Source organism: Musa acuminata, chromosome BXJ1-2 (assembly GCF_036884655.1).
Source record: "Musa acuminata AAA Group cultivar baxijiao chromosome BXJ1-2, Cavendish_Baxijiao_AAA, whole genome shotgun sequence".
Lineage (NCBI taxonomy): Eukaryota > Viridiplantae > Streptophyta > Magnoliopsida > Zingiberales > Musaceae > Musa > Musa acuminata.
This window is the reverse complement of record NC_088328.1, coordinates 23,180,260-23,205,447: the sequence shown is the minus strand read 5'-3', so window position 1 is coordinate 23,205,447 and position 25,188 is coordinate 23,180,260. Positions and strand designations below refer to the sequence as shown.

At 36.6% G+C, this 25,188-nt stretch overlaps 2 protein-coding genes across 3 annotated transcripts; one reads left to right on the top strand and one right to left on the bottom strand.

Moving 5' to 3' along the window:
• The first annotated feature begins 982 nt into the window (after positions 1-982).
• On the top strand, positions 983-12,291 carry LOC103976089 (uroporphyrinogen-III synthase, chloroplastic). The gene is made up of 10 exons (XM_009391275.3): positions 983-1,273; positions 3,528-3,615; positions 4,494-4,560; positions 6,541-6,659; positions 7,944-8,033; positions 8,766-8,821; positions 10,324-10,409; positions 10,772-10,906; positions 11,791-11,842; positions 11,933-12,291. Exons 1-10 carry the CDS (start codon positions 1,076-1,078, stop codon positions 11,945-11,947), a joined length of 906 nt encoding a protein of 301 aa, XP_009389550.2. The 5' UTR covers positions 983-1,075; the 3' UTR covers positions 11,948-12,291.
• A 280-nt stretch (positions 12,292-12,571) lies between these two features.
• Positions 12,572-21,012, bottom strand: LOC135599484 (CDPK-related kinase 5-like). Of its 2 annotated transcripts, XM_065094081.1 has the most exons (11): positions 19,933-20,930; positions 18,163-18,293; positions 17,055-17,096; positions 16,816-16,924; positions 15,685-15,763; positions 15,275-15,571; positions 15,084-15,196; positions 14,439-14,546; positions 14,275-14,337; positions 14,011-14,178; positions 12,572-13,427 (listed from the first exon to the last, which is right to left on the bottom strand). In XM_065094081.1, the coding sequence occupies exons 1-11, from the start codon at positions 20,494-20,496 to the stop codon at positions 13,278-13,280; spliced, it is 1,824 nt and encodes a 607-aa protein (XP_064950153.1). In that variant the 5' UTR covers positions 20,497-20,930; the 3' UTR covers positions 12,572-13,277. The 2 variants fall into 2 exon arrangements, with proteins under 2 accessions (XP_064950153.1, XP_064950155.1); XM_065094083.1 differs by lacking the exons at positions 12,572-13,427; positions 14,011-14,178; positions 14,275-14,337; positions 14,439-14,546 and adding an exon at positions 14,555-14,764 and having other exon boundaries at positions 19,933-21,012.
• Between the last annotated feature and the right edge of the window lie 4,176 nt (positions 21,013-25,188).

Here is a 25,188-nt window from a genome sequence, read left to right as displayed (position 1 = left end):
CGCATCTGGTTTCCAAACTAGTTTTAATAGCTATCATGGTGTGCTTGATGTGGATTTTTCCTTTTCTTCTGTGTTCATTCCCAAGAATAGTTCATCAAGGTAACTAACTACTGATGTGGTGCTCCAATTGTTTGCTTCATCATTTTGATCTGAATTATCCCTTCTAGAGAACAGTTTACATAGAACCCTAGATGAATTGCAACATAATTTTGAACTCCGGAGATTAAGGCAATGACGGTAGAAACTTGGGGATAAGATTATATACGTGGATCTTTCTTGAATCCTGTAAAGATTAAATGTCCTGCAGATTATGAATGCTTTGTTTAGGATCGTGAGGGAATAATCTTTGATTAGTCAACTCATAGGTTGTAAGGAGGACTAAGGAGAACACAGATAGAGCGTGGAAATAAAGTTAGCAATTCATGGATAGTCTTAATCAATAATTTCCTTCTTCCCATTCTTCCTTGTATTGAAAAAAGTACAAAATAAAATTCGACAGACATCCTTCGACAGTAAGCAATTTATTTTAATTTATCTCCTTAAATTTAATTTCAACATATTATACGATGCTAATTAATTTTTAATTTGCTTCCATAACTTCTAAAGATTTATTATAATATGATGGTATTTAATTTTTAATTTATTTTTTTTACTTCTAAAAAAATTATTATAATAATGAAAATGTTGAGGATTTTTAGGGATTTTATATCTTGATGTATTTTCTTGACTTAAATAAACTAATATTAGTTATGGTCAAAATTAGTTGACTTCAAATTTCAAATTGGATGCTAATAGACGTGACCGATATGATTGATCTTAATATTTGGAGGTTGAAATATTTTAATGATAAATATATTAAGTCAAAAATTTTGAGTATACATATTATGTATATTTATTATATAAAAAAGAAAAAAAGAGGAGAATTATATATTTTGCAAGGGTGTTAGAGCAAAATAACAAGAACTCGACGCCAATGGGGGTTCACGTTTAGCATAAGGGTTAGAGAGAGAGAGAGAGGTTTTCTACCACAATTTCATCACCAGCGCTGGCACTCGAGATCTCCACCTTTCTTGTCATGGCCTCAGTTTTCCTTCCCTCTCCGCCTGCCATAGTCATTCCTCGTGTTCCTTCCCAAAAGAGACGACTTCTTCTGTCCTCCTTCAGGCTTCTAGCCTCTTCCGCTTCTTCCTCCTCTTCGACTTCTCCATCTTCGAAGCCTGAGGTCGTCGTCACCAGAGAGCGAGGCAAGAATGCGAAGCTCATCAGTTCTCTGGTACCTCTCTTGCCTGGCTATGCGAGACCATCTTTGGTTTTGTGTTTCTAATTTCGGTAACTCTTGATAGTTGTTTCTTTATGGATAAATTTGGAATCTTTTCTTGGTAAGACTCGGTGTTGTAGCATAGGAAAAGAACTGTGGGTGTTATCTTGTTGTTTGTTCTTGGTTTTATTGTTTTAGTTGTCTCGACTTCTCTGATTCTGGATCAAATAATGTTAAAGATCGTCTTTATTGCAACTAGATCATGCATTTGGAATGTTGCATTACAGAAAGGGAGTTATTGCTGCAGTTGCTTCTGTTTCTCTAATTCTGGATCGCATAATGATAAAGATGATCTTTGTTGCAACTCGATCATGGTAGTCATGTTCTTCTTGGATAAATTCAGAATCTTTTATTGATATGACTTGGTGTTGCGTTACAGAAAGGGAGTTGTCATATAATCTTGTTGTTTTCATATGAGAAAAGCTAGGCGAGTCAAGTCAGAGTAATGGTGCTATAAGAAGGAATATGATAGTTCTTGGATTGTTTTGTCAATGCTGCTCGATGGGGGGCGTGGGGGATGGGGAATATATCCATATTGTTTTGGTTGCTGCCTCTATACAACAGCTTCTGATGTCTGTCATATCTGACAATTTCTTAGGCTTACATGCTTGCTAATATTTAGATATTATCTCGACACAAAATTTATCACAATAGGTTGTTATCAGATTGACACTGTTACTTCTTGGTAAGATATTTGAAACAATTGGTTCTTTCTAGTTAAAAGAATAGTTACATGCACACCAATCACTCTGATTGGTGTTTTAAGAATGCTTGAGAAAAGCAATAGACTTGTTTGTCTTTTCCATGGCCTTTTTAGCTACAAAGTGGCTTATTAAACAGTATTTCTGCAATTGCCCATATCTATAATTATATCTCCCTAACAGTCTACAGCCATAATTATTTTAGTTCAGTTACTTATTAGTTTGCACAGAAAAATGTAGAATTCGGAGAATGTGGAGCATAAAGCTTGTGAATTAAAAAGCATCACACAACCTGCATAGTTATTTTATCACCAATTATCTCTTTCAAAGCTCTTTTAAGCCTTCAATATATCTTGCAAGAAGTAGTTTCTCTCTTTTGAAGCTTTCTCATGCCATCAAATTGTACAATTTTTGGTGCAGTTATGACGATCTTGTTAACTTGTTGGAGATTATTAAATTGTGAAAATATAGTTTGTGCATAATTAGATGGTAGAAAATTTTCATGGAGCTTATGTTTTAACTTCGCCTAAGTTGTTAAAAAATAGCACATTTCTTACATCCGGGCCTACCAGATTGAAGCATAATCTTGACTCCCTAAGTCTTGTGATGATAATTTTATTTTTCAATCTTTGGTTATCTCTTTGTAGTCAAAAAAGAATTTTTCAACAGCACTGAGCAAATAGAAAAACTCTTCGGATTGAGCTGATCATGGAACTCCAACAAATCAATTTTGATGTTATTTGCATGAAGAAATTCTCCCAGGTTGACTCCATAGCTTGTCTGCTTGCATTTTGGATCCATCATTTGCATAACCATATCTTAAAATTCTAGAGCTGTAAGTTTCTTGACGGTCAAGGCACATGACATCTCTTCAAGTTGTCTTTATACATTTTGCAAATTCTTCATCCTTTTCATTTCTATTGTGGCCTGTCATTCCTCTACCGTGTCATTCCAACTTCTTCTAGTTTCCATATCAAGAAGAAATTAATTCAAGAGCTTAGCAAGCCTTTGATACCAAATGATGGACAAAATGAGGAGATGTTGAATAAGAGATGCTTTTAAGTTTCAGAGATAACCAAGAGCAAAATCTCGATAACAAACTATACATTCATGTGAGCCGATGCAAGATTGTGTCGGAAGCTTTTTCCACTTTTTTTTCTAGATATTTAGATATTAGAGATCTCACTCACCAAAAACCTAATCAATTGACCCAATTTACTAAGATACAGGTTACTAGGGTCAAACCGCAAGTCACAGAACAAACCTTTTTCCTTTTCAGTGCTACTGATAGTTGCAAAATGAAAATCCACACAAACCTAGTTTTTAGTGCAAACAAAGTGGTGCAGTTTGAAACATTCTGGAGGTTTTACTAGGTTGTCACCTGTGCACTCACTCTCATTGCTATAATTGCTAAACAACTTAATTTTGATATATTGACACATTAAAAAAATTTTACGTAACTGCCTATATGGTGCATGATGAATTTCAATCTTCTTGTTGTGTTGTAGGAAAAACACAACATCTTTTGTTTGGAGGTTCCTCTTGTTAAGCATACCGAGGGACCTGATGCAGATAAACTTTCAGCCATCTTAAGTGGTAAGTTTGTAAACTTGCAAATTTATGTCAATATTTTTATTTATCTCAGCTGAATCTTTAACCTGGTTTAATTGCATTGACCTTATACTTTAGCTATTCTTAATCTATTTATCATTAGTTTCTCTTAGATACTGATAAAATTGGTTTCGCAAACACATGTACATGTTCAACCCAAAGCCATGAAGCTGCAGCCTTCCTTTTAAACTAAAGGCATTCTAAAAGGATTTATTCAGTTGGAATGAATGGCTCCCTGATCTGGCTCCATTTAGGACTCCAATCAATCACCTTCTACAAAACCTAATTAGCCCCTGAAGTTTCAGTTAAGATGCAAGATATATTTCAAATAGAAAATTCAAAGCAATCTCAATCAGGCCAAACAATCTTGAACCTAGGATTCCACTTAACTAAAAATAGTCTAATTCTAATTCAAATTGAATCAGAACTCAGGTGACTAGGCTGATAGCTGTTAGAAGGGTTTAAAGGACTTGCTGAACAGTGAAAGTAGGCCTTAGTTGTTATAATACAAGTAAAAGTGACTGCAAAGCTGAAAGAAAATATTGGCTCAAGATATATTTTTTAGAACTTCATTTAGTGTATCTTATCAGGGAGAACATGATGGTTTTAGCAGAGGGATTACATTCTGAATATACACATCTAAGAATGAGTTTATCTTATGACTACCACTCCCATTTGATAGCTTCTATTGAGTTGTTTGGTTTTATATATGCAAATGTCACCATTATACTCATCGTCTGATGTCCTCTTACGAGATAGAAAAGTTTTAACAAATCATTTCAACATATACCTGCTGATCGAAACCTTTCTTAAGTTGCACCATTCTCTTAAGATGAATGATTAGTCTTTGTTCTATTGTTCAGACTCTCAGTTTGATTGGATTGTCATAACTTCTCCTGAAGCTGCAGCAGTGTTCCTTGAAGCTTGGAAGTAAGGGTTGAATAGTAGCAATTCATGGCCTATTTGTCATGATGATTAATTGGTGATGCTGGTCAAGTATTTGTGTATCTTATGACTACTTTCATTGCAAGTATGTGCATTCCACGAACATGAATATTCTGAAGTTGCACGGTTTTCTCATTGAAATTTTCTTCTAGTGAATTTTGAAACATAGATTAAACAATACTGTAGATATTTTTGTGGAGTAAAGAGAAGATACAATGCATTGATGCTGAAAAGTCTGGGTCATCTTTCCTGTACATACTAAATTCTTCCAAGTTAGATTCTGACACATCGACTTAATTTTGATTTCATGTATGTGATATTAATGTATATTGCTGTATATGTCTATAAATTATTGCATGTGTTGGATATCAAACATCTTCTGTGTGGTTTTTCTTTCTCACTTTAACTCTTTCTTTTTTTTGCAAACAACCCTTAATATTGTACTAATTTATTTTGCTGTGTGAACATATCACTCAATTTCATCAAGCCTGATTTTGAGAGCTCAGCCTCTATAAAGGAAATTTTTCCATAAAATGATAAATAAATGAGGTAGCTTTAAAGGGATTTTGAACGAGTGAAGCTAAGATTTGGTGTGTTTTGACATGATAAATTTAGGAGAAACTTTTTGTTGTGATGGTTATTTATTTTTCTGGATGGTTCTTTACAAACTTCTTATCTATTATGTCCAAAATCCCTGATATGGAGATACATTTTAATAGGACTCCCCAAGGATTGTGAGGGCCTTTATTGACCACACCATACCTTACCAGTCTGAAGTCAAACTTATACATAGTGTGCTACCATGCCAACATGTTCCCTCGCAATAAATCTTTTAAGATTTTTTCTGCGTTTACCGAATTATATAGTGTAACACTCCGATTAGTCCCACGTCGGAAGTGGATAAGATTAAGGTTAGCTTATAAGGGTTTGATGGGTGTATTGTTGTTAACTTTAACTTAAGCATTTAGGCCAGTGGTTTGGGTTCAATAAAGTTGATAGGCCAATTAGCTCATCAAGCCCAGGTCGTGACATATAGTATCTTGCAATGTAATGACTATTCAAATTCATATTTAAGAGTTACTAAATTCATATGCTTAACAATTGATCGGTACTGGTCTACATATCTTTATTTGAAAACCTTGAAGATGTCCATATTGATCCTTGGTTGGACCGTATACCGGCTAGTACCTGATTGGTATCACTGAAAAATAATTAAAAAACTGATTATGGCAACATACAGAACTTAGCTTACTGTTATTAGTTCCTGATTGGAGCAGTAAACCGAGTTGTATCTGAAACCATGCTTGAAGCAATCAGAAGTAGCTGTCACGTTTGGAGAAATATAAGCATTATGCTGAGCTACTACAAGAATATGGTCCTTAGATTCTGTTACATTTGTTGTCGTACTGTCATGTATATTCGATCTTGGTGCTGAGTTTGAAGGGGTTGGAGTAACAGGGTAGCATACCTTTGACAATTCTTCTGGCAGTTCTGAACCTCTATTGCCTCCTTTTCTTCCTTTTCTTCTCTCTCATGCTTCTTGTTTGAAATTTCATCCCATGCTTTTTTAAGCAATTGTATATCTGTCATATTGTCTCATTTTCTGTGCTTGAGAATTCCTAACTTCAAAAACATTTGTTCTTTCTTTCACCATTTGGTCATCTACACGTGCAACATACTTGTGATATGGTCCAATTTTCAATGTCTCCTGACTCTAAACCCTCAGGATGATCACTTTCTGTAATTTTTCAGATTATCAATTTGCATAAATAATCTTTATATTTATCTACATTTCTGGTTATCTTATATTTATGCTGGTTATGATGATAAATAAGATATCATCTATTGATAATTTAGTTATAACTAAGGTTTGTTTTTTATGTTTGTTTAACATTTAGTTATAAACTGTAAGTTGGCTTCAATGTGGTTGGACTGCTCACTACCAAAATTATTGACCAAAATCAGGGTTGCTGGAACTCCCAAAGTGCGAATTGGAGTTGTTGGAGCTGGCACAGCAAGCATTTTCCAAGATACATTGGAATCAATTGAGCAATCTCTTGAGATTGCTTTCTCTCCTTCAAAGGGTACTCAATGTTGCCTCTTAATGGTCAAAATACTACCTAGACTTATATAATAGTTTCTTTGTATTATCAAGTCACACTGCTATATATTGGTGCATATTGGAATAAATTCACATCTGAGTTAATAAGTAATTACTCCATGAGATGAGGGAAAAACATTAAATAACATCGAGAATAAGTTTTTGAAGTTTATAAAAGAATAAATTGTATTTTTCTATCATTGGTGACATGATTCTTTGTCAGAGTTGCCAAGTGCACATAACCCCATGAGTGGGATCTTGGTGGGTTTATTATATGCAATTGTAAAGTAAATTGAAAAGAGATACTTCCTATCATTTAAATTATAATGCCCCATATGCAATTGAGAAAGCTGATCAATGAGTCCAAGGACATCTTGTTGTGAGGATAGTTTATGGATAAATCGATAGAAGTTTCATGGAGACAAGCCATATGAATATCAAGTTGCAGTAGGAATTTTGCAAGTAAGGCAACTTAGTCCAATCATGCCACATGTGGTGTCAAAATAATTTTCATTCATTTTTATGAATAATCTAAAATATGTTAGTTTTAGGGCTGTCATCCCTCCCAAATGAATGGCACCTAAAAGTTTACTTTTTTTTAAAATTTTTATGGAACATATGATATAGCAAAAAATCTAAGTATTTGATTTGTTGCTAGAACATTGCTACTTCGAAACCTGTGCCATTGGCTTGCTATGTGCCAGAAGGGGTGATTGCACTAAACACTATAACATGGTCACCCTATGGCCACATGGCATAAGACATGATTAGCATGGGCTTGTACCATGATACTTCAATCCTAATCAAATGTGGATATGCTATGTGAGTGCTAGTCATTATGCATGACAGTATGACCAATCATGGTTATTAAAGTACAATGTAGGTGATATAAGTGACTCATATCCACACAAAGGGCATGGCAGAGATCAAGCACTTAAATATAACTAACTAAAATGTGCATGAGTTTTGTGGAAGAGATTTTGGTCAACAGGGGGAAATTGATGTGTGGCTTCAATAGCTGATCTTTGGTGTTCCAGAAGTTACCATTATGTTCAGGTGTTGAATACTCTGGTTCTTCTCAGAGATGTAAAGGGACTAGTAGAATGAAAATCCAGAGGTTCTAAAAATACTATGTAACAGAGGATTAGTACTAAGTATAGTTTTGCCATATGAATTTCTCCTATTCTGTAGCATCATTTTACTTAATTGTCATGATTAATTCAGTCGAAACTCAGCCTTTAACAATGACTGCTTTTCTTTTCTGCAGCAACTGGAAAAGTATTAGCTTCTGAGCTCCCAAAGTATGGTCAGAACAAAGTCTTGTATCCTGCATCTGTAAAGGCTGGCAGTGAAATTGGTTGGTCGAACTTTCTAGCTGTTATATTTTTATTGTGGAAAACTAAACAACATTATACCGGGAAAGATCATATTGCCTCACACAGGCCATGGGCATAGCAGGTGGGGTCAAATGGTGGGATGTTTAATCATTCAACTGGTCTCAGCAGCCCCTGTGCTCTCAGCTACACAACACAAATTTTCTATTAAGGCAGCACAACACTCTTTTTCTTTGGACTGTTTGCATGTGGAAAATTTTTTTAAAAAATTTTGTATCAAAATTTTAGTTTTTGAAGGTATTATTCATTGTGTGTGTGTGTGTGTGTGTGTGTGTGTGTATATATATATATGTATATATATATATATGTATATATATATATGTATATGTATATATATATATGTATATGTATATATATATGTATATGTATATATATATGTATATGTATATATGTATATGTATATGTATATGTATGTATGTATATATATATATATATATATGTAATATGTATGTATGTATGTATATATATGTATATATATGTATATGTATGTATATGTATATGTATGTATATGTATGTATATATGTATGTATATGTATATGTATGTATATGTATATTGCTTCTCCATTGTAAATTGTTAACAGAATTAACTCCTTACAGGATCTAGTTAAGTTGGTATCAACTTGTTGTTGAGGCTAGTCGAGGCTATAGACAGTTTTGTTACTGCTTGCTTTAATGTATTTTCATCATCTCTTCAGAGGAAGGCTTGTCAGCACGGGGATTTGACATCATAAGGATGAATACTTATAACACTGTAAGATTCAAATTTTGGACTAAAATTTTGTTCCTATGGATTTGCCCCATTTTCACTGTAATATTATCTGGACAAGACTCACAAGAGTTACATTTTATGCGTAAGTGATACCTGGAGTCTTAAAACCTGGTGCATCAGATTTCCTTCCTATGTACTTATTATTAGAAAGTTGTGGTGTAACAATAATTTACCAATCTTCTGTAAGTTATTTATTCATATGTTTACATTCTTTGCTGACAGTTTGATCTATCATATTGCAAGAACTTCCACTATCGAAGATGAGAAAATTATGTCAATTATAGTACCATTCATGATTTATGGATCCATTTGGTGTTTAATAATGAAGTTCATGGATCCATTTGGTGATTAATAATGAACTTCATGTTGCATTTACTAGATCGCAATCATTCTTCTTACATGCATGAAAAATTTCAGTTTTACTTAAAAACTTTTATACTTCTCTTTGTCCAACTTGTTTTATATTCTAACACAATCATATCTATTTATTGATAGATTCAAGTTAGGGGAACTGTACTAGCTACTATCTAATATAGTGCAAAAATAATTAGCCCAGATACTTAGATTAGATGGGGGTCGTCTCGAATTAGATTAGTCTTATAAGAGTTAGAGAAAGACTGAAGGTGAAAAGACACATGATGCTTCTGGACTATATATAGATCTTACTATTAAAAGAATAGGTGGAGAAAGATCAATGCGAAGGTCTCCAGATAATTTAGCTGAACGATTGTTGCTGCTCTTGTACTCTGCTTCCTCTAATTGAATAGTATTCCAACAAAGGGGTCCATTTAATGCTACTTGAATAGTTTTTTGTCTAAAAATAAGGAAAAGAAAGGTACTATGCTATTTACATCACCCAAATGTGTCAAAGGTGCACCTTTTGGTTTCATGCTGTACCTTGGTGTATAAAAATGAGGTTAAAAGGCAACTGTACCAGTTGTTATAGATCAGTTTTTATAACCTGACAGATAACCTGCCAGATAAGACTCTAATTATAGTAGCTAGCCAAATTTTGGGGAATGAGGTGAGATAGCATGTGCGACAAATGGTCATATTCTTGTAATCTAATAATTAATATACTTTGGCTGGAGCAAGAAAGCAGCCTCCAAGCTAGCATAACTAGGTAATGAGCTTTCCTTGGATACTTCACCTTGTCATCTTTGTGCATTTATCTAAGTTGAACTGTGGTTCTCAATGCTTTCTTCAGAAGATGTGCATTTTGCTGTCATGTGACTAATGTTCTAATATGTCAATTTTCAGTGGTTTATCATGGTTCTTTACTGGTTATTCTGAGTTCATGGATTGTAAAACTAGTTAGGTGAATCCATAAATCAAAGTAATTCTGCTTATAGATTCAGACTATCATGCTGCTATAATCTGGTTGGATCTACTATTTTGTTTTATATGTTTTTATTGCATAAGTTCCCATTCAAAAGGATTGATAGTATTTTGGATGAAACTATTTTCCCATGAATACTCATTAGGTAGCTGCTAAAGATGTGGATGAAACTATTTTGGAATTTGCTCTTTCTACTCCAGTTGTTGCAGTGGCTTCCCCTTCTGCAGTCCGGTAAAATTCAGATGTTTGTTCATGACATTTGATGTTTGAGTTACGATGTCTTCCATATTTTCCCTTCCTGTTTGTTTTTCGAGGCAAATCAGCAAGTTAGCAACAGTTTTCTTTCCTTTTTATTGAACTCCATCATGGTGTTGGTTTTATTACAGCCATGTGCTTTGGTTTGTTGTACATGACAGTCAAATGAACTGGCTCTTCTAGTTCTTGAGGATTCCTGGTTTATCTGAAGATACCACAGATATTCTGAATATTATTGTTTTATAAATATTTTTGCTACTTATGAGCTCCATAATTTATTTCTTTCTGGAGTGACTGTTGTTTCATTCTTAAGAGTTGTGTTGAACCTGTGTAAACAGTGCTTGGGTTAAGCTTATCCGGGAACCAGAGAATTGGGACAACTCAGTTGCTTGCATCGGCGAAACAACTGGTTTAGCTGCCAAAAGATTGGGCTTGAAGAATGTATACTACCCGAAAAACCCTGGTCTTGAAGGGTACGTTTTGCCCTCTCCTCAATTGTATCTGTTTCTGACACCCAGTATTGAAAATAAATGAGAATACATCCAGGTTGCAGCAAAGGCTGCTAGCAGCCAGAATGATTGAGTTTCAGCTTTTCCATGCTTATCATTATATGTCCTGACCTATAAATATAAAGGTTATTCTGATTTGAAAGAGATAAATAGTGCCTTATTTTGCAAAATGAGAAAACAAAGGCTGTAGAGGTAGTGCACTTATTCCCTTTTCTCAAGGTTGAAATAGTCCTACATACCTTTGTTTTTTATGGTAAGGACCATGTAGGAAGATGTCATCCACCGATGCTATAGGTGTGATGCAGCATTGCATAATCTCATTGACCTTTTTCTGTATTGAACATAAGGTGACAACTGTTTCTAGAAATTTGAGGCTTATGGAAATTAGGAAGTTGAGATCTCTCTGAACTTTGTATTTGTGTATGTAGATCATGCACATGCCTTGCATGAATGATATTGCAAATCCTTTTGAGTTGAGGAATGGAAGTTGCAATACAATTTTTGGTGCTGAGTGAGAAGTGGAAGTGGGAGGTGTGTGACATTCTTGTCTCGATGATTAGCCTTTTGTGATCGAGTCGTCTTGGACAAGTCCTGGATCTGAGGGAAACAAATTCGTCTTTACTGTCTTGGTTATCGTCTGAATTAGATGTGGTTGATTTTGTTCTTTCTACAATCCTTAACTGAACTGGCTGATATCGTCACATGGCACTCTGGAGTAACTCATGGTCTTATTCTTCGTCAGCTTTGTTCCATTTTTCTTCGACACTACTCTTAATTAGCATCGAGAACTAGTTAACTCCTTAACTGGTAATTTCTTTTAAACTGCAAGTTAACTTTGGTCTTAACAGGTGGGTTGACAGCATTCTAGAAGCTTTAAGAGTTCACCATCAACGCCGAAAGGTTCTTTTGTTGTACCATATTTTTTTCTCCTTCATTTCCTTTCTGTAAACTTTTCAGCTATGAAGTACATTGTGTTTTTTGCCTCCTTAGGCGCTAATTTGCTGAGAAGGAAGCAAGAGGTACATGGAAAGATCTGATACCGGAAATTGTACGAGGCAGCACAGTTATTTTTGTTCAAGCAAGTTTTGCTGTAGCCATTTGCGGCTTGGCATCCTGTGAAATCTGCAAATGAAGCTATTCTCTGGCATCCTGTGAAATCTGCAAATGAGCTTTTCTCTGCTAAATTTGAGTTGTGTTTGCATACTGAATGAAACACATTCTTCGGGATGCTGTAAAAAAGAATGGTCAGCTAGACACCCATCTTCTGTGTATTTTTCTGTGTATATATATGTACTACACTGACCTGAAACAAGCAACAGGAAAGCACTGAAGAACTTTACATAACTTAATTCTCGTCTTTAGCCTGTAAATACATTGTGGAGCTCAGCAAGTTCATCATGCTCTCCAGAGTACATTACAAAGCAAATGGTAGAATGCCACAAGTGAGAGAAAAGAGGTAACATTCATCATTATCACAGGGTTTAATATAAGGCTTATCTTCATTTCCTGCTTAACTCGTCGATAGAAAGTATCTTTCCTAAACGGCACAAGCATCCTCAATCATCTTTACATATAAAATCCTTGGGAACTTAAAAGAAAAGGTCACCAAGTGGACTCCCGAAGCAGACATTCATGAATTTACTTTTGCTCTGAGAGATCTAATTAACAACAGCTTACAATAGATTCCGATAGTAAGTACAGTACTCACAGGCGAGTGACCAACAGACCGACTGCAGAACGAGGAGAAATGACAAACAACACTCATTTTTCTACCAAGAGAGATTGTTCATGATGGTTCTTCTCAAGTATAATACAAAGATGTAATGCAAAGTGCGTGCGTAGTAGTTAAAACTGAAGCAGTGGCTACACACAAAGAAACCATTTTCTTCACCTTAACTCGAGACCTCGACGCTGGCATTAGAAAACAGCAGTTTGACCTTTTTTGCCCCCCTCTGTAGCCTAATTTGAATTCACGGCACAATTTTACTGGTGAAGATCTGAACTACCGCAACTTAAAAAGTACTATGAGCTCGCCAAGTTTAACCAGTGCTACAACAGCAACAATGCTCATGACCTTTTTACATTGGAATGAGATTACAGACCACAGGATTGGATTGATCTGATTCCTCCGTGACTATGGGATTGGAAGACATCGAGTAGGTTCCAGACTTTTGCCGAGAGGACCTTATCCCCAATAACTTTTTGAGTTCATCTGCTACTGCAGTGTCCCGAAAGCACTTCTACCAAAACAACTTGGCACCGGACATCTATAGCTAATCATCCATCCAAGCCAAACTGATGGCTCGTGAACTGATCAAAGAGGCGTAAGCAACATCTATCGTGCCTTTGTAAGTGATTGGGCCGATCGACTAGACACACCATGCAACAACTTAACGAATCCGAGGAAGCTCAGCTTCCCATCTGTGTGTCTTATCCAGTCACGCAGAACCACGTGTACAGGTACAGAAGGGCTGAGGCCGAGTTCCTGTAATTACAAAAAATAAAAAAAGCTCAGAGAAGCCAAGAAAGAATCTGATTACATGGTAACTGCAAAGAAGAAGGATTAACATTGGAGAAAAGAAAATATCACTAAAGAAGCTATAACTAATAGCAGAATTACTCCAGTTTTAAGTGTCAAGGCAATGTATTCATGCAAGGTATGTTAATCTGTTAATTCCTATCCTCGAATACACCAGACTAATATAAGAATTTTTTACCAACTATCCATGCACACAACACTATGTTATTTCTGAAATAGCATGAAGAAGTGATTCATATAGTTAATATGTGCAATCATACAGATATTCAGGGCCCTTCTACATATGCTTATGCTTATGGAGAAATATTTATACTTGGAGCCAAGGAATATTTTTCTAGGCATACCCCTATGCGGGTTAGCAACATGCCGTGCTGATCTTGTGCCAATATAGGCAAACTGATAGCAGATGATGGGAAGCAATTCTGCAAGCCTAACACCTCAAGCTATGACAGTTATATCAAAGCTTATATAGGTTTTAGGTATCCAGCAGTGATATAACATGCAAAAGGAGTATAAAAAATGTGCATACCGAAGCCAGTTCCTCGATTACAATAGCTCGATTGCCATCTTTCTCGAAAAGCTCATAAGCACATCGGGCATGTTGCTCCCATCTATCTAGACCTTCAAGCTGATGCACACTTAATGTTGCTGCACAGAACTCATCAAAATCCATTCTTCTGTATTGTAGAGCACCGAGCTGGCAAATTGAGAGATAGTGTTCTATGTGATATACAAACTATAGGTTTGATGACATGATAAGGGAAAAGGTTTGCAGCTAAAAGTCTGCACATACCGAGACAAGAATATCCTGGACATGCAATTCCTTCATTTGATCGGTCACATTTTTCATCAAGGCCTGATCAAGGATTGAAATTCAGTATTAAAAAGCAACAACTAGCGATTCCAACTTGAGATACTATTCCTTCTCTAAAGATATGAGGAGCATTAAAAACTAACCATCTTGATATTTTCAAGATTTATGCACCCATGTTTCGTAGGTTCCAATAGAGCAAACTGTCTCTTCAGGTAAAACAGTTCATCCACTGTCAATGTCTTTGACAAAGCCTGTTTCATTCATAAAAAAAATTTCGCTTATTTATCGCAAATCATTTGGATACATAATCATACAGCCAGGTTGGAAATTCAAGTACACAAACACATGGAAATGATTTTGGAAATTCTAAGCTTTTGACTGAGAACTTTAGTTTATGGGTCCGTCTTGAAGATAAATATACTTCTAGACTATTTAGCTTCAAGAGAGGGTTTGTTGCAAATCTGCAGTCCTGGTCATCAAAAATACCAATAATCATCAAACTGGTAAATTGGAGCAAAATACCTGCTTACCAGAAACCTAGAAGACTGGAATGCACAATAAATTAAATTTGACAGTGAAATATACTGACTGACTATTAATACACCATAATACATAAGTGGCATTGGAACTCAATGTCAGCCAACTCAAAGTACTCCAAATCTTTTACCAAATGCAGCAACAGGATTGGAATTACATCAAACATGCAAGTCATGCATTTCGAATCACATGCAAGTTGAATGATCTAAATGAATGTTATATGCCCTATGGCAGTATCAACTGGTACCCACCCTTAAAGCAGCCTTACGCAGAGTTGATGAGCGGAGGTAAGATTTAATTAATCGAAATACAAGGATATCTAGAGGAACTTTGATATCATTGTAATTTCTAATCCAAGGATGGCCTGCAATCAGGAAGTAATTAATTATTCAGAAAAACAAGACAACAATATCATAACTTCAGAACTCATAAAGAGACTCACACAAAGCTTGTGCAGCGGTCATTCTTCTACGTGGATCTTTACTCAACAAGCGCTTGACAAAATCTTTTGCCTCAGGAGACATAGAAGGCCAAGGTGGCTCTGTAAAACTTGGATCAGCTTTCAAGACTGCCTTAAAGATGCCAGACTCAGTTCGAGCCCAAAAGGGGCGACTTCCACAGAGAAGAATATATGCAATTACACCAATACTCCACACATCAGCTTCTGTGCTGTAAGATCGATGTAGAACTTCAGGTGCAACATAATATGCACTTCCTACAATGTCATTCAACCTTTCATCTACAATGCACAAATGCCCCTTGTTCAAGTGCAATCTAGATTGACATATCAGATGAACAGTTGAAATATAACTAACAAGGAGAACTTCTGGCTGGCAAACATTAATAACCAACCTGGCTTTACAAAATCTGATAAGCCAAAATCTATAGCCTTCAGCTGGGAATTCTCATCCTTTGAAGTAAAAAGAAAGTTCTGACATAAAGGGAAAAACATTTTTTTTAAAAAAATATTACATATAAAAATAAACAAAAATAAAACAACCATTTAAAGGGCTAAATGCAATAACAAACAATAGTGGAAGAAGGAAAGTCATATAAAGTTGCAAACTCTCATGGACAGTAAGAACCACTATTGCAGTAACGAAGATAGAAATAAGTAAACTTAACAAAGGCTTCCAACAAGTAAGCAAATTATCCTCACAATAATTTCTAGAAAACTTTATCAAAGAATATAAGCTCATTGTAGAATGTGCAGATATGAATAATATAGTATAATGAGACTTGACCTGACCAATAAATTTTAGACCCTATGTGGTTTTTTCTATCTTTTTCTTAATGAAGCAATATACATCCTGCAAGATTAACTTACTAAAATGCCAATCATGTGGATGACCATTTTCAGTGTTCTCATCAAAGATCTACTTGAAAATTTTGACCGGTGGTTGGTACATACTGGTCCCAATAGGCATTTGAGACCTTCCTAAATGGACTAGTAAGTGCAGAAATCGATGACAAGAAGGATCACTTCAATTTCAATATACGCTGGTACAGCACATTGGATGGTAAATTACAGTCCGACTGGTAATATGCAACCTTCCTAAATGGACTAATAAGTGCAGAGATCAATGACAAGAAGAACTTGGAAACACTATAGTCGAAACATTATCTTGAAAGAACACTCATGATCAACAGAATGTACAGTTATACACCAACATTTGCATAATGGAAAGATCTCATACAAAGTGATGGGATCATTCTTAAGGGCTATTATGGACATCTATGAAAAGATAAGTAGTATCATGACCGCTGATACTTTAATTGTTGGGGAACTAAAATATTGTAAAGAACTGCAGATATAGAAGCCAGAAAATTATATAAACAAAAATGATGATAACTAATACATATTTATATGGAAAAATGGTATGCAAAAGTGCTTGTTGACCTTCTAGCTCACATTCTCTTAATTCATTACCCCAAATCTCTACCATATACAACCAGAATTTTCCCTAAGAAAATCTGTGTTACCTCTGGTTTCAGATCACGATGAACCACTCCTTGGAGATGGCAAAATGCAACTACATTCAATATCTGTAACATGACAGCCTTTGCATCATTCTCCGAGTATGTCCCTCCCCTATCCAAGGAACAAGAATATGCATAAGTCATATGATTTGTGGCAAAGAGAAAATTAATATCTACAGAAACAGATAACAAAAATGTGAATATATGAACAATTTAAATTGCACAACTGGCTCATAAAGTACCTGGAAAGAATTCTATCCAACAATTCTCCTCCTTCACATAACCTGAAAAAGAGATAGATAAGAAGCTAAGATCTTTAATATATAGTAATACATAATAATTTCGATGTATATTGCTCGGTACGAGTGGTACGTACTGGTCTAAGAGGATATCAGTATGCGGACCGTCCTAGACCGAGCGGTACTAGTGTTTTGACCCCATATCGAGCGATACGGGATTTGTACCGGGCGGTAACGACCAAAATCCGACCCTTACTGAGATGTACCGATCGGTACGCCCCTAATTTTGATCGTTACCGAGATGTACTGGTCAGTACACCCCAAATTTCGATCGCTACCGATGCATATCGATCGGTACACCTCAGTATTTTTGGACTGTTACCTCCAGGTATTTTTGGAGGTTTCGCAATTCTTTTGGGGTGTACTATCAATATGTCCCGATATATCATCGGTATGCCTCGATATGTACCACTCGATACATTGGTACAGACTAAAATTGAGAATCTTGCACTAAATATTATATTTTCATAAAACCAAAGTTAGCTCATGTCATGAGTAATGAGAATATTTGATGAGAAACTGGTGGCAACAAGAAGGTAAAGACAACTTTTTGGTTCAACGGTCTTCAATTTCAACACTAAATTTTAGCAATAAATTATAGTGCAAGAAGAGTGAGAACCCATTGAAAAGAAGGGCAGAAACAATTTCCTAATTATCTGGTAAAAATTCAGAATAGGATTAACCGGGTGGAAACAAGTCAATTTAAGGGATGCCACTTCATTGGGTGAACTACTTCAATTACATCACATAGGATTCCAATCCAGTGGCCATTTCCAATTCATTAAGTTTGTCCATTTAAAGTTGATTACTCTACAAAGTAGAAAAACTTGAAAAAATAAATCTAGTTTTCTAAGAGGAAAATAAACTTCTAACCAAGCAGGACTCAAGAAACACGATTTTCAAATAAAAAAGGCTTAAAACTAGTTTGTCATTAGTGTCTATGTTCACAGTAATAACTAATATTAAGCTGCGTATAACTATATAGAAGCAGGAAGTAGAAATCACTTGACAAATAACCATAATTTGCAACATCAATGTGTTAGAGACTTACTCCATTATTATGTAGACGTTGTCATTATCTTCATAGGCATCATAAAAGTGAACTAGGTTGTTATGTCCTGTCAAAGCTCTCAAAATCTTTACCTCTCTTCTGGCATCCTCAGTAGCAATGGCAGTAGTCATCTGCATAAGTTTAAAAGTGAAGGCAAGATAAAAAAAAATCACACCATATGAAAGGATCTGTTACGTACATGATAAATTTTTCCTGCAACCAATACTTAAATTTCATTTGTCTAGAAACAGGCTAGTAGGCCGCATCTCCTAATTTAATTTTAACAGTGAATCAGAAGGGACCCACGATAATAGTCATAAAAGACCAAACAACCAATAAAAAATAGTGTCATATGTGGTAACTTGAACAAACAAGGCCTCGTTTTTGTGCATAACTACAAATATTATTTTACTTCAACTATGATGAATAGTGGTGACAATTACATTTATCCACAATAGAATTTATGTTTACCACATTAGACTTGTATATATTATAGTTTAACAACAATGCCAAGGCAGCTATTGAAAATGCAACCTAAATTATTCATATAGTCTCACCGAGGTGAACTTATGATGAAGGCTAGGCTATTGATTGGTCATGGAAAAATGCAACCTAAATTATTGCTGAACTTAAGATGCACATAGAGAATAAGTATTTTCTAGGAACTAAAATCCTGACCACAAAATTAGTGTTGATTGTTGACCAAACATTATCAGTCAAGCAAACATGAAACTGCAAGTGCACATAAGTCAATGCAGTAAGCATGAAAAGCCTATAAAGTCACACAGATCAGGCACTATATCCAGTTAAATGCTTATAGTGAACTAAGTGATGCATGAAATAGCTTCAGCAACTTCAGCATCATACAAAATCTTCCTGGAAATATGTCATCTAGTGTGGCATGAAAAGATATAGGAGATTTGCTGCAGTCATTGGGTCAACTTGGTAAAATGGTTTTTTGACAATCCAATCTGTCTAGAGATAAATGTACTACTATACAAGGAAGCAGACATTCAGTGGAGAAGATCACTTTCTTATCAAAGTTTCATGTTCCTCTTCACCAGGAGCTCAAGCAGTTTGAGTTTTCTAAGAACCATAAAAAGCATGTCATCCCTAAAGCCTTGTTGCAATTGCAACCTTTAAATCATAAACACTGGTCTGACGTCGGGCTAAAAATTGAACATTCTGATCTAGTAAAACACAAGAAAATTCCAATAACTTTCTTGATTCCAACCCATAAAAGAATTCACACGACAATGCAGCAAAGCTGAGACATTATGACAAACATTGAGAAGTTGATTATCTGATTCTCTATTACCAAAACAATCATCAATCACAACAAACCACCAAGATAACTCTGTTTCTCTAGTTCCAATGAGTTTATCCCATCTTTTTCAAAAAGTAGCAATCTTTTCAAACAAAAAAGAAAACCTGGCACATTCCATATCAATCGTTCAGCAAAACGATCTATGATGGCATCTACTAGCATGTTTGGCTTAAGAAACCAGCAGCAGATTTGCAAGAGACATAACTTCACGAAGAAAAGCACTGAACCAGCATGATGCAATAAAACACAGCAACATTAACAGAACCTCTGCAGATGAATCTCACCTAATTATGCATTTCTGTGACTAGTAGAATGACCAAAATTGACCATAAGATCTATTTGTCTAAACAACCAACAACAAAATGATTAATGCAGAAAAGTTGGCAACTTGGAAGCAAGGGCAAAAGAGGAGATCTTGCACAAACGAGAGATTTTTACTGTACCTTAGCCTTCGGGATGACCTTGACCGCCACCTGCTGCCCCTTGCTCTCGCCCTTCTTGACCTTCGCCGTGCACGTGTACCCGAAATGTCCCCGCCCGACCTCCTCCCCAATCTCGTACTTGCTGGCGAACCCCTTAGAGAACCCGAAGTTCTTATCCAGCCCAGCCGCAGCACGCCTCTCCTCCCTATCGTCCGCCGGGATGGCCGCCTCGTTCGGCTTCACCGACCCCAGCCGCCGTGCGAGGACCGCCCGGATGTGCTTCGCTGGCGACGGCGGTGGGAACGGCCGCTTGAAGAACCTCCCCGGAGTGGAGGTGGCCGACCCACCGCCTTGGGAGGCGACGGAGGGGGATCTCTTGGCGAACAGGCTATGGGCAGGGCTGGGGCTATAAAAAGGGAAGAAAGGGGAAGCCCATGGCCTGGGTGCCTTCTCCTCCGTCACCGTCGCCCCGGCCTCCGCCTCAGTTTCCTTCTTCGTCGCCTCCTCTTCCTTCTTCTTGTGCGACGGAGACGAGAAAGGGTCGCAAGACTCCGCGGACGCAGGCTTCCCGTGGCAAAGGCCCATCTTTTTCTTCGATACGAGATCGTAGATCCACGAACGAGAGAAGAGGAACGATTCCCAGACCCTAGATCACCATTGGCATCTCTCACCTTCGGTTTGCTCCCCTCCTCTTCGTTTCTCTTTCTCGAGCAGAACCCCTCGGTAGTGAAGGTGGGATTGGGTTAGTATTTAAGATAGCTATAACAACGGTTGTTTAACGTAAAGAAAGGTTCCGAGCTCCCAACAGCGCCATTGTTAACTAGTGATTCCGGGACCAAGTTGCTTCCTTGCACACGCACACACATCTCTCTGTCATCACCATCACTGCCTCTCCCTGTTTTCTTCTGGTAAAAGCGACATGCCCACACTACAACGTGATTAATAGGGCACTGGCCCCCGATGTAAGACTTACCAGGAGCATGATATAGACCATGTCAGATTCATGCGTTCTCCAAAGCAGCATTGAAGCATCACCAGATCTGAAGTTTGGTACTGGATGAGTGTTGTTCCTTTGCAGCCTCCGTCACCAAGGTCAAAAGTGCGTCCTTTGATCTTTGTTGGCCTTCGTAATGGTAAATATCGGCTGCATTGGATCGATCTTTCTCAAATCCTGATGGTTTAGGACGATGCAGACGTCGTGGATTGATGATGGGAAGAGCTTTGGGTGGCTTGGAGTCTGATCTGCTGCTCTGCTACTTCTCCTTCCTCATGTATTTCGTTGCGCAGTGCGTGATGGCCATGAAGGAGCATGACATACCGTCTACGGTACTTATTTTCTACCCAACGGTGGTCCAGTGTTACACTGGAGTGGGACCCTTCCAGCGAGTAATCACCGTGCGGGTAAGCGGCCAGATTATTTGAATGCGGGAAACGAGTACCGAAGTAACGCTTCCCGCGGCTTGTTTCCGGTGCTCCCCACCAATAGGCGCGCTCGAAGTTAGTGCTTCGTAAGAAGGGTGGACGACAGACGCGTGGCGGAATGTCAGTGGTCGACTAGGTGAAGAATTAGGTTAGCGAACGAGTTCCGGAGGAACGTTGTCCTCGTTGACTGCAGCGCTCGTTAAGGTTATTTAATTACTTCAGCGGGTCGGATTTTGTCGCCAACGATGCACGTATTTAAGGAACGCGGTATGCTCTTCCGGCGGACCAGCATGGAGTTAAGTGGTTTCCTCACCCTTGAAAGACTAACCTCTGGTTTTTTGTTGGAGGATTCAATTCTTTCCTTTCAATGATATAATTAACTAAATTACTTGATTGGTATAATAATATCTTTTACCTGATTAATTAAATAAATTACTGAAATTTCAAATTTTATCTAGAAAATTATAATTAAAATTTTCAATCATCTGCTTGAAATTTGGAAAATGCTAAAGTTTTAGGATATTAACCTTTTTAAAACCTTAGATATTAAAGATATAAGTTGGGATTCCAAAACTACAGAAAATAAAAAGTTCCAAAGTTTAATTAAAAATTGAATTCCTATTTCAAATCTTTCTACCATGCAGGACTTAATGGCACCTCATCTCGAGGGAGGGCACCACAGAAGTGGATGAAGGAGCACCTCATCTAGTGGATCATAAGATCACTTGTGGCTGGTGACCACAACTTGAATAGCAGAAGAAACACACCTTTGAAGTGCATTTAATAATGGAGAGAGGGAAGAGCTACAGTGGGAATTCGACAGCAGAATTGGAATGGTGTGGCATTCCACTGGCAGTGGATGGTGATTCAATGCTTTCTGGTCACCATCAGTCAATGGCGTTTCCTGCTAATCTTTCCTTACCTGCTTCTTCAGCAGATGCAGATTGAGCCCAGTAATTATGAGAAATAAACATATATAAACATCATTTTAGACATTAGAGTTATTATTCCTTTGCAGCAATACTGATTTTTTTTTTCTTCTCTACCATGGTTCTATTTTAATTTTCTTCTCCACCATGCTCTTAATTTTCTTTTGTTCTCATGTATTCTTTTAATTCATCTTCAATAGAACTTAGAGGTGGCCTTTGATTCATGATTTTTTGAATGCTGTGATAGACAGATATTATTAGGAAAGATAGAGAAAAAATTATTTTCATTTCTGAATATAAGGATAAAATGAGGCTTCTTTCTCCTCCTCATTTTTACCGCAGTATTTTGCTCAAAAGAATTAAATTTGGTTCCAGAATAAACTTTTTTTTCAGGATATAAAATTGTATAATCTATCACTGTTACTTTTGATTTGGGGAAGAAGTGGATTTGGAAGCTGAAGATAACACTGTGAGTTGTGGGTTTTAATGGAGAGAAGAAATAGCAGAATCCTTGCATTCCATTACTTTTTAGATCACAACTCTCCTGCCACAATGACAGTGATTGAAGCATCACCAAAAATTCTTTGAAAATAGCAGAAAAAAATATTCAGGTCAAACACCAACTGCTTTAAAGCATAACCAGACACTTAAAGATGCCCTTTGGATGATCCACACAGAGTTATACTGACACCTCACACTGATCAAGTTGATGTTACTTGTGGCACCTTTTCTAATTATTTTTCCAAATCTTTTTCAATTGATGGATACATTCATTCACTCATCCACATCCAACCAGCAGCAGCATCATCATCATCATCAGAACTTGATGACATGATTTGTTGACTAATGCATCTGATATGACCAACTTTTCTTACATCAACCTTTTCTTTTTATGGTATATTAACATCACCTTTTTGTTTGGTAGCAGATCAGTATTAGGATAAACCAAAAATTATGGTCTCAGGTCCTTGAATTCCATGTCCAACAACATGTGATGACCCCACAAATGCCTAAGCATGCTCTCTAAAACAGTGGCAATTGAGCCCCACTCTGCTACAAAGGCTAATAAACTTAAATGTCAGTGAGGATGAATCAGTTCTTTAAGAGAAGGATAAGGCAAGCAAGAAATTGTTTAAGATTTCATTATTAAATGACCATCCAACTTGAGGAATACCAAATGCAGCTCAACTTCCTTTTTGAGTCCAAAAAGTAGTGATAGAGATCTCAGACTTGGGGGCATTTGCAGGATAGCCAGGAGGCAATTACTGGTGACTCCCACGCTGCTCCATTTAGACAAATGGAGCAGAGTTTTAGTGCTGTTGGGTGGATCTCCACTAAAGATCCTGTGATCATTATGCTGCAAGTTGACCACATTAAGCACTGCTATAGACACTGGCAATTCTCATTATCAATTGTGCCATCAATGAAAGAAGCATATCATCTGAATACAATGTTGCCACCTCAGCATGCAAGAGATGAACACAAGAGTTTTATGTGTTTTTTCTTTGATTTGAGAAAGTTTTCACATTCTTTCTTGAATGAATACCATGTTTACGGAAGTATTTTTGACAGCCTTCATTGTTCTGTACTATCAAGTGAACTACAGAAGCAAGAGAGAACTTTTGTTTGAAATCAATCAAAAGAAGAAGAATGACATTCAGAAAAAGTAAGGCCCTAATGTTGAAGATAGTCTGCAATTTGCAGAAAACTAATGTTGAATGCTTTCTTCTTCTAGATTCTAAGCCTGGTATTGGACTGGACTTCTTATTGATCCAACACTTTGTTCGAGTATCGTATCCGTGAGCTATCTTTCCTCTCGTTTATATTCATTTCAATTGCTCAATCACATGAGACTTAATTAGAACTCATTTCCTTCCCCTTGAGAACTGATGAACAACTTTTAACTACAAAGAGCAATGAAAAATTACCTTTAGCAATAATAGTGCGATTCTGTCATTAGTGATCAAATATCTTCATCATCGGAGATGCATCTTGACGAAGGTTTCAGAAAATACTTTCATTACCTTCTTAGTACAGTTTTTGCAGAAATTATTGGTGATGAAAATAACTTTTGGGACTAAAATCATAGTTCGATCTTTAGAAATAAAAGCTTTTTGTTGCAAGATGTCATATCTGTTGAAGAGAAATTTAATGATAGAACACTGCTATTGCTACAAGCAAGATTGCATCCTCAGCAACAATTTTTTTCTTGAATTAAAGGCCATAGAGAATCAGAATCTTCACCAAAATTTTCATTGCAATTAAGACACTTCCATTGCAGGAAAAGCAGTAATTTGTCACTGAAACCATTTGAGAGGGGTGAACTTTCCGATACGACATTCCCTAAAGTGAAAAAAACTTTACATGAAACAAGATGAATTTAGATTAAGCAAAACTTGTTTTACTAATTTGATGTGCTGCTCCAAATCATCCGAGAACTTTGCGGAAACCAAGGCCTCCTTAGTTGAACCTGTTTAGTAACCAATTTAGCAGCAAAAGCAGAATTAGTGTCACAGCTTAACATATACAGCTTATTGAGCACATCTACATACATGCAGCTATATAGCTATAAAATGATGTTGAGAACCATAAGATATCTAATCAAAGTAAAACTTTACAGTTCTCTTTCTTAGTGATGATTGGTTCTCCAAACCTCCAGAATGAGGAGTTTCTGAAATTTGTGTATTTCCTGCAACATGACAGATTAAAACATTTCATATATATATTTTTTAGCAGCAAAAGCAGAATTAGTGTCACGTCTTAACATATACAGCTTATTGAGCACATCCACATACATGCAGCTATATAGCTATAAAATGATGTTGAGAACCATAAGATATCTAATCAAAGTAAAACTTTACAGTTCTCTTTCTTATTGATGATTGGTTCTCCAAACCTCCAGAATGAGGAGTTTCTGAAATTGGTG

Coding starts and splice junctions, on each gene's coding strand:
- LOC103976089 (XM_009391275.3), top strand. CDS start 1,076: ATGGCCTCAGTTTTCCTTCCCTCTCCGCCTGCCATAGTCATTCCTCGT. Junction 3,616..4,493: donor ACTTTCAGCCATCTTAAGTG/GTAAGTTTGTAA, acceptor TCTATTGTTCAG/ACTCTCAGTTTGATTGGATT. Junction 10,907..11,790: donor AAAAACCCTGGTCTTGAAGG/GTACGTTTTGCC, acceptor TGGTCTTAACAG/GTGGGTTGACAGCATTCTAG.
- LOC135599484 (XM_065094081.1), bottom strand. CDS start 20,496: ATGGGCCTTTGCCACGGGAAGCCTGCGTCCGCGGAGTCTTGCGACCCT. Junction 15,197..15,274: donor GACCGCTGCACAAGCTTTGT/GTGAGTCTCTTT, acceptor TCCTGATTGCAG/GCCATCCTTGGATTAGAAAT. Junction 14,179..14,274: donor TCCAGGATATTCTTGTCTCG/GTATGTGCAGAC, acceptor TCAATTTGCCAG/CTCGGTGCTCTACAATACAG.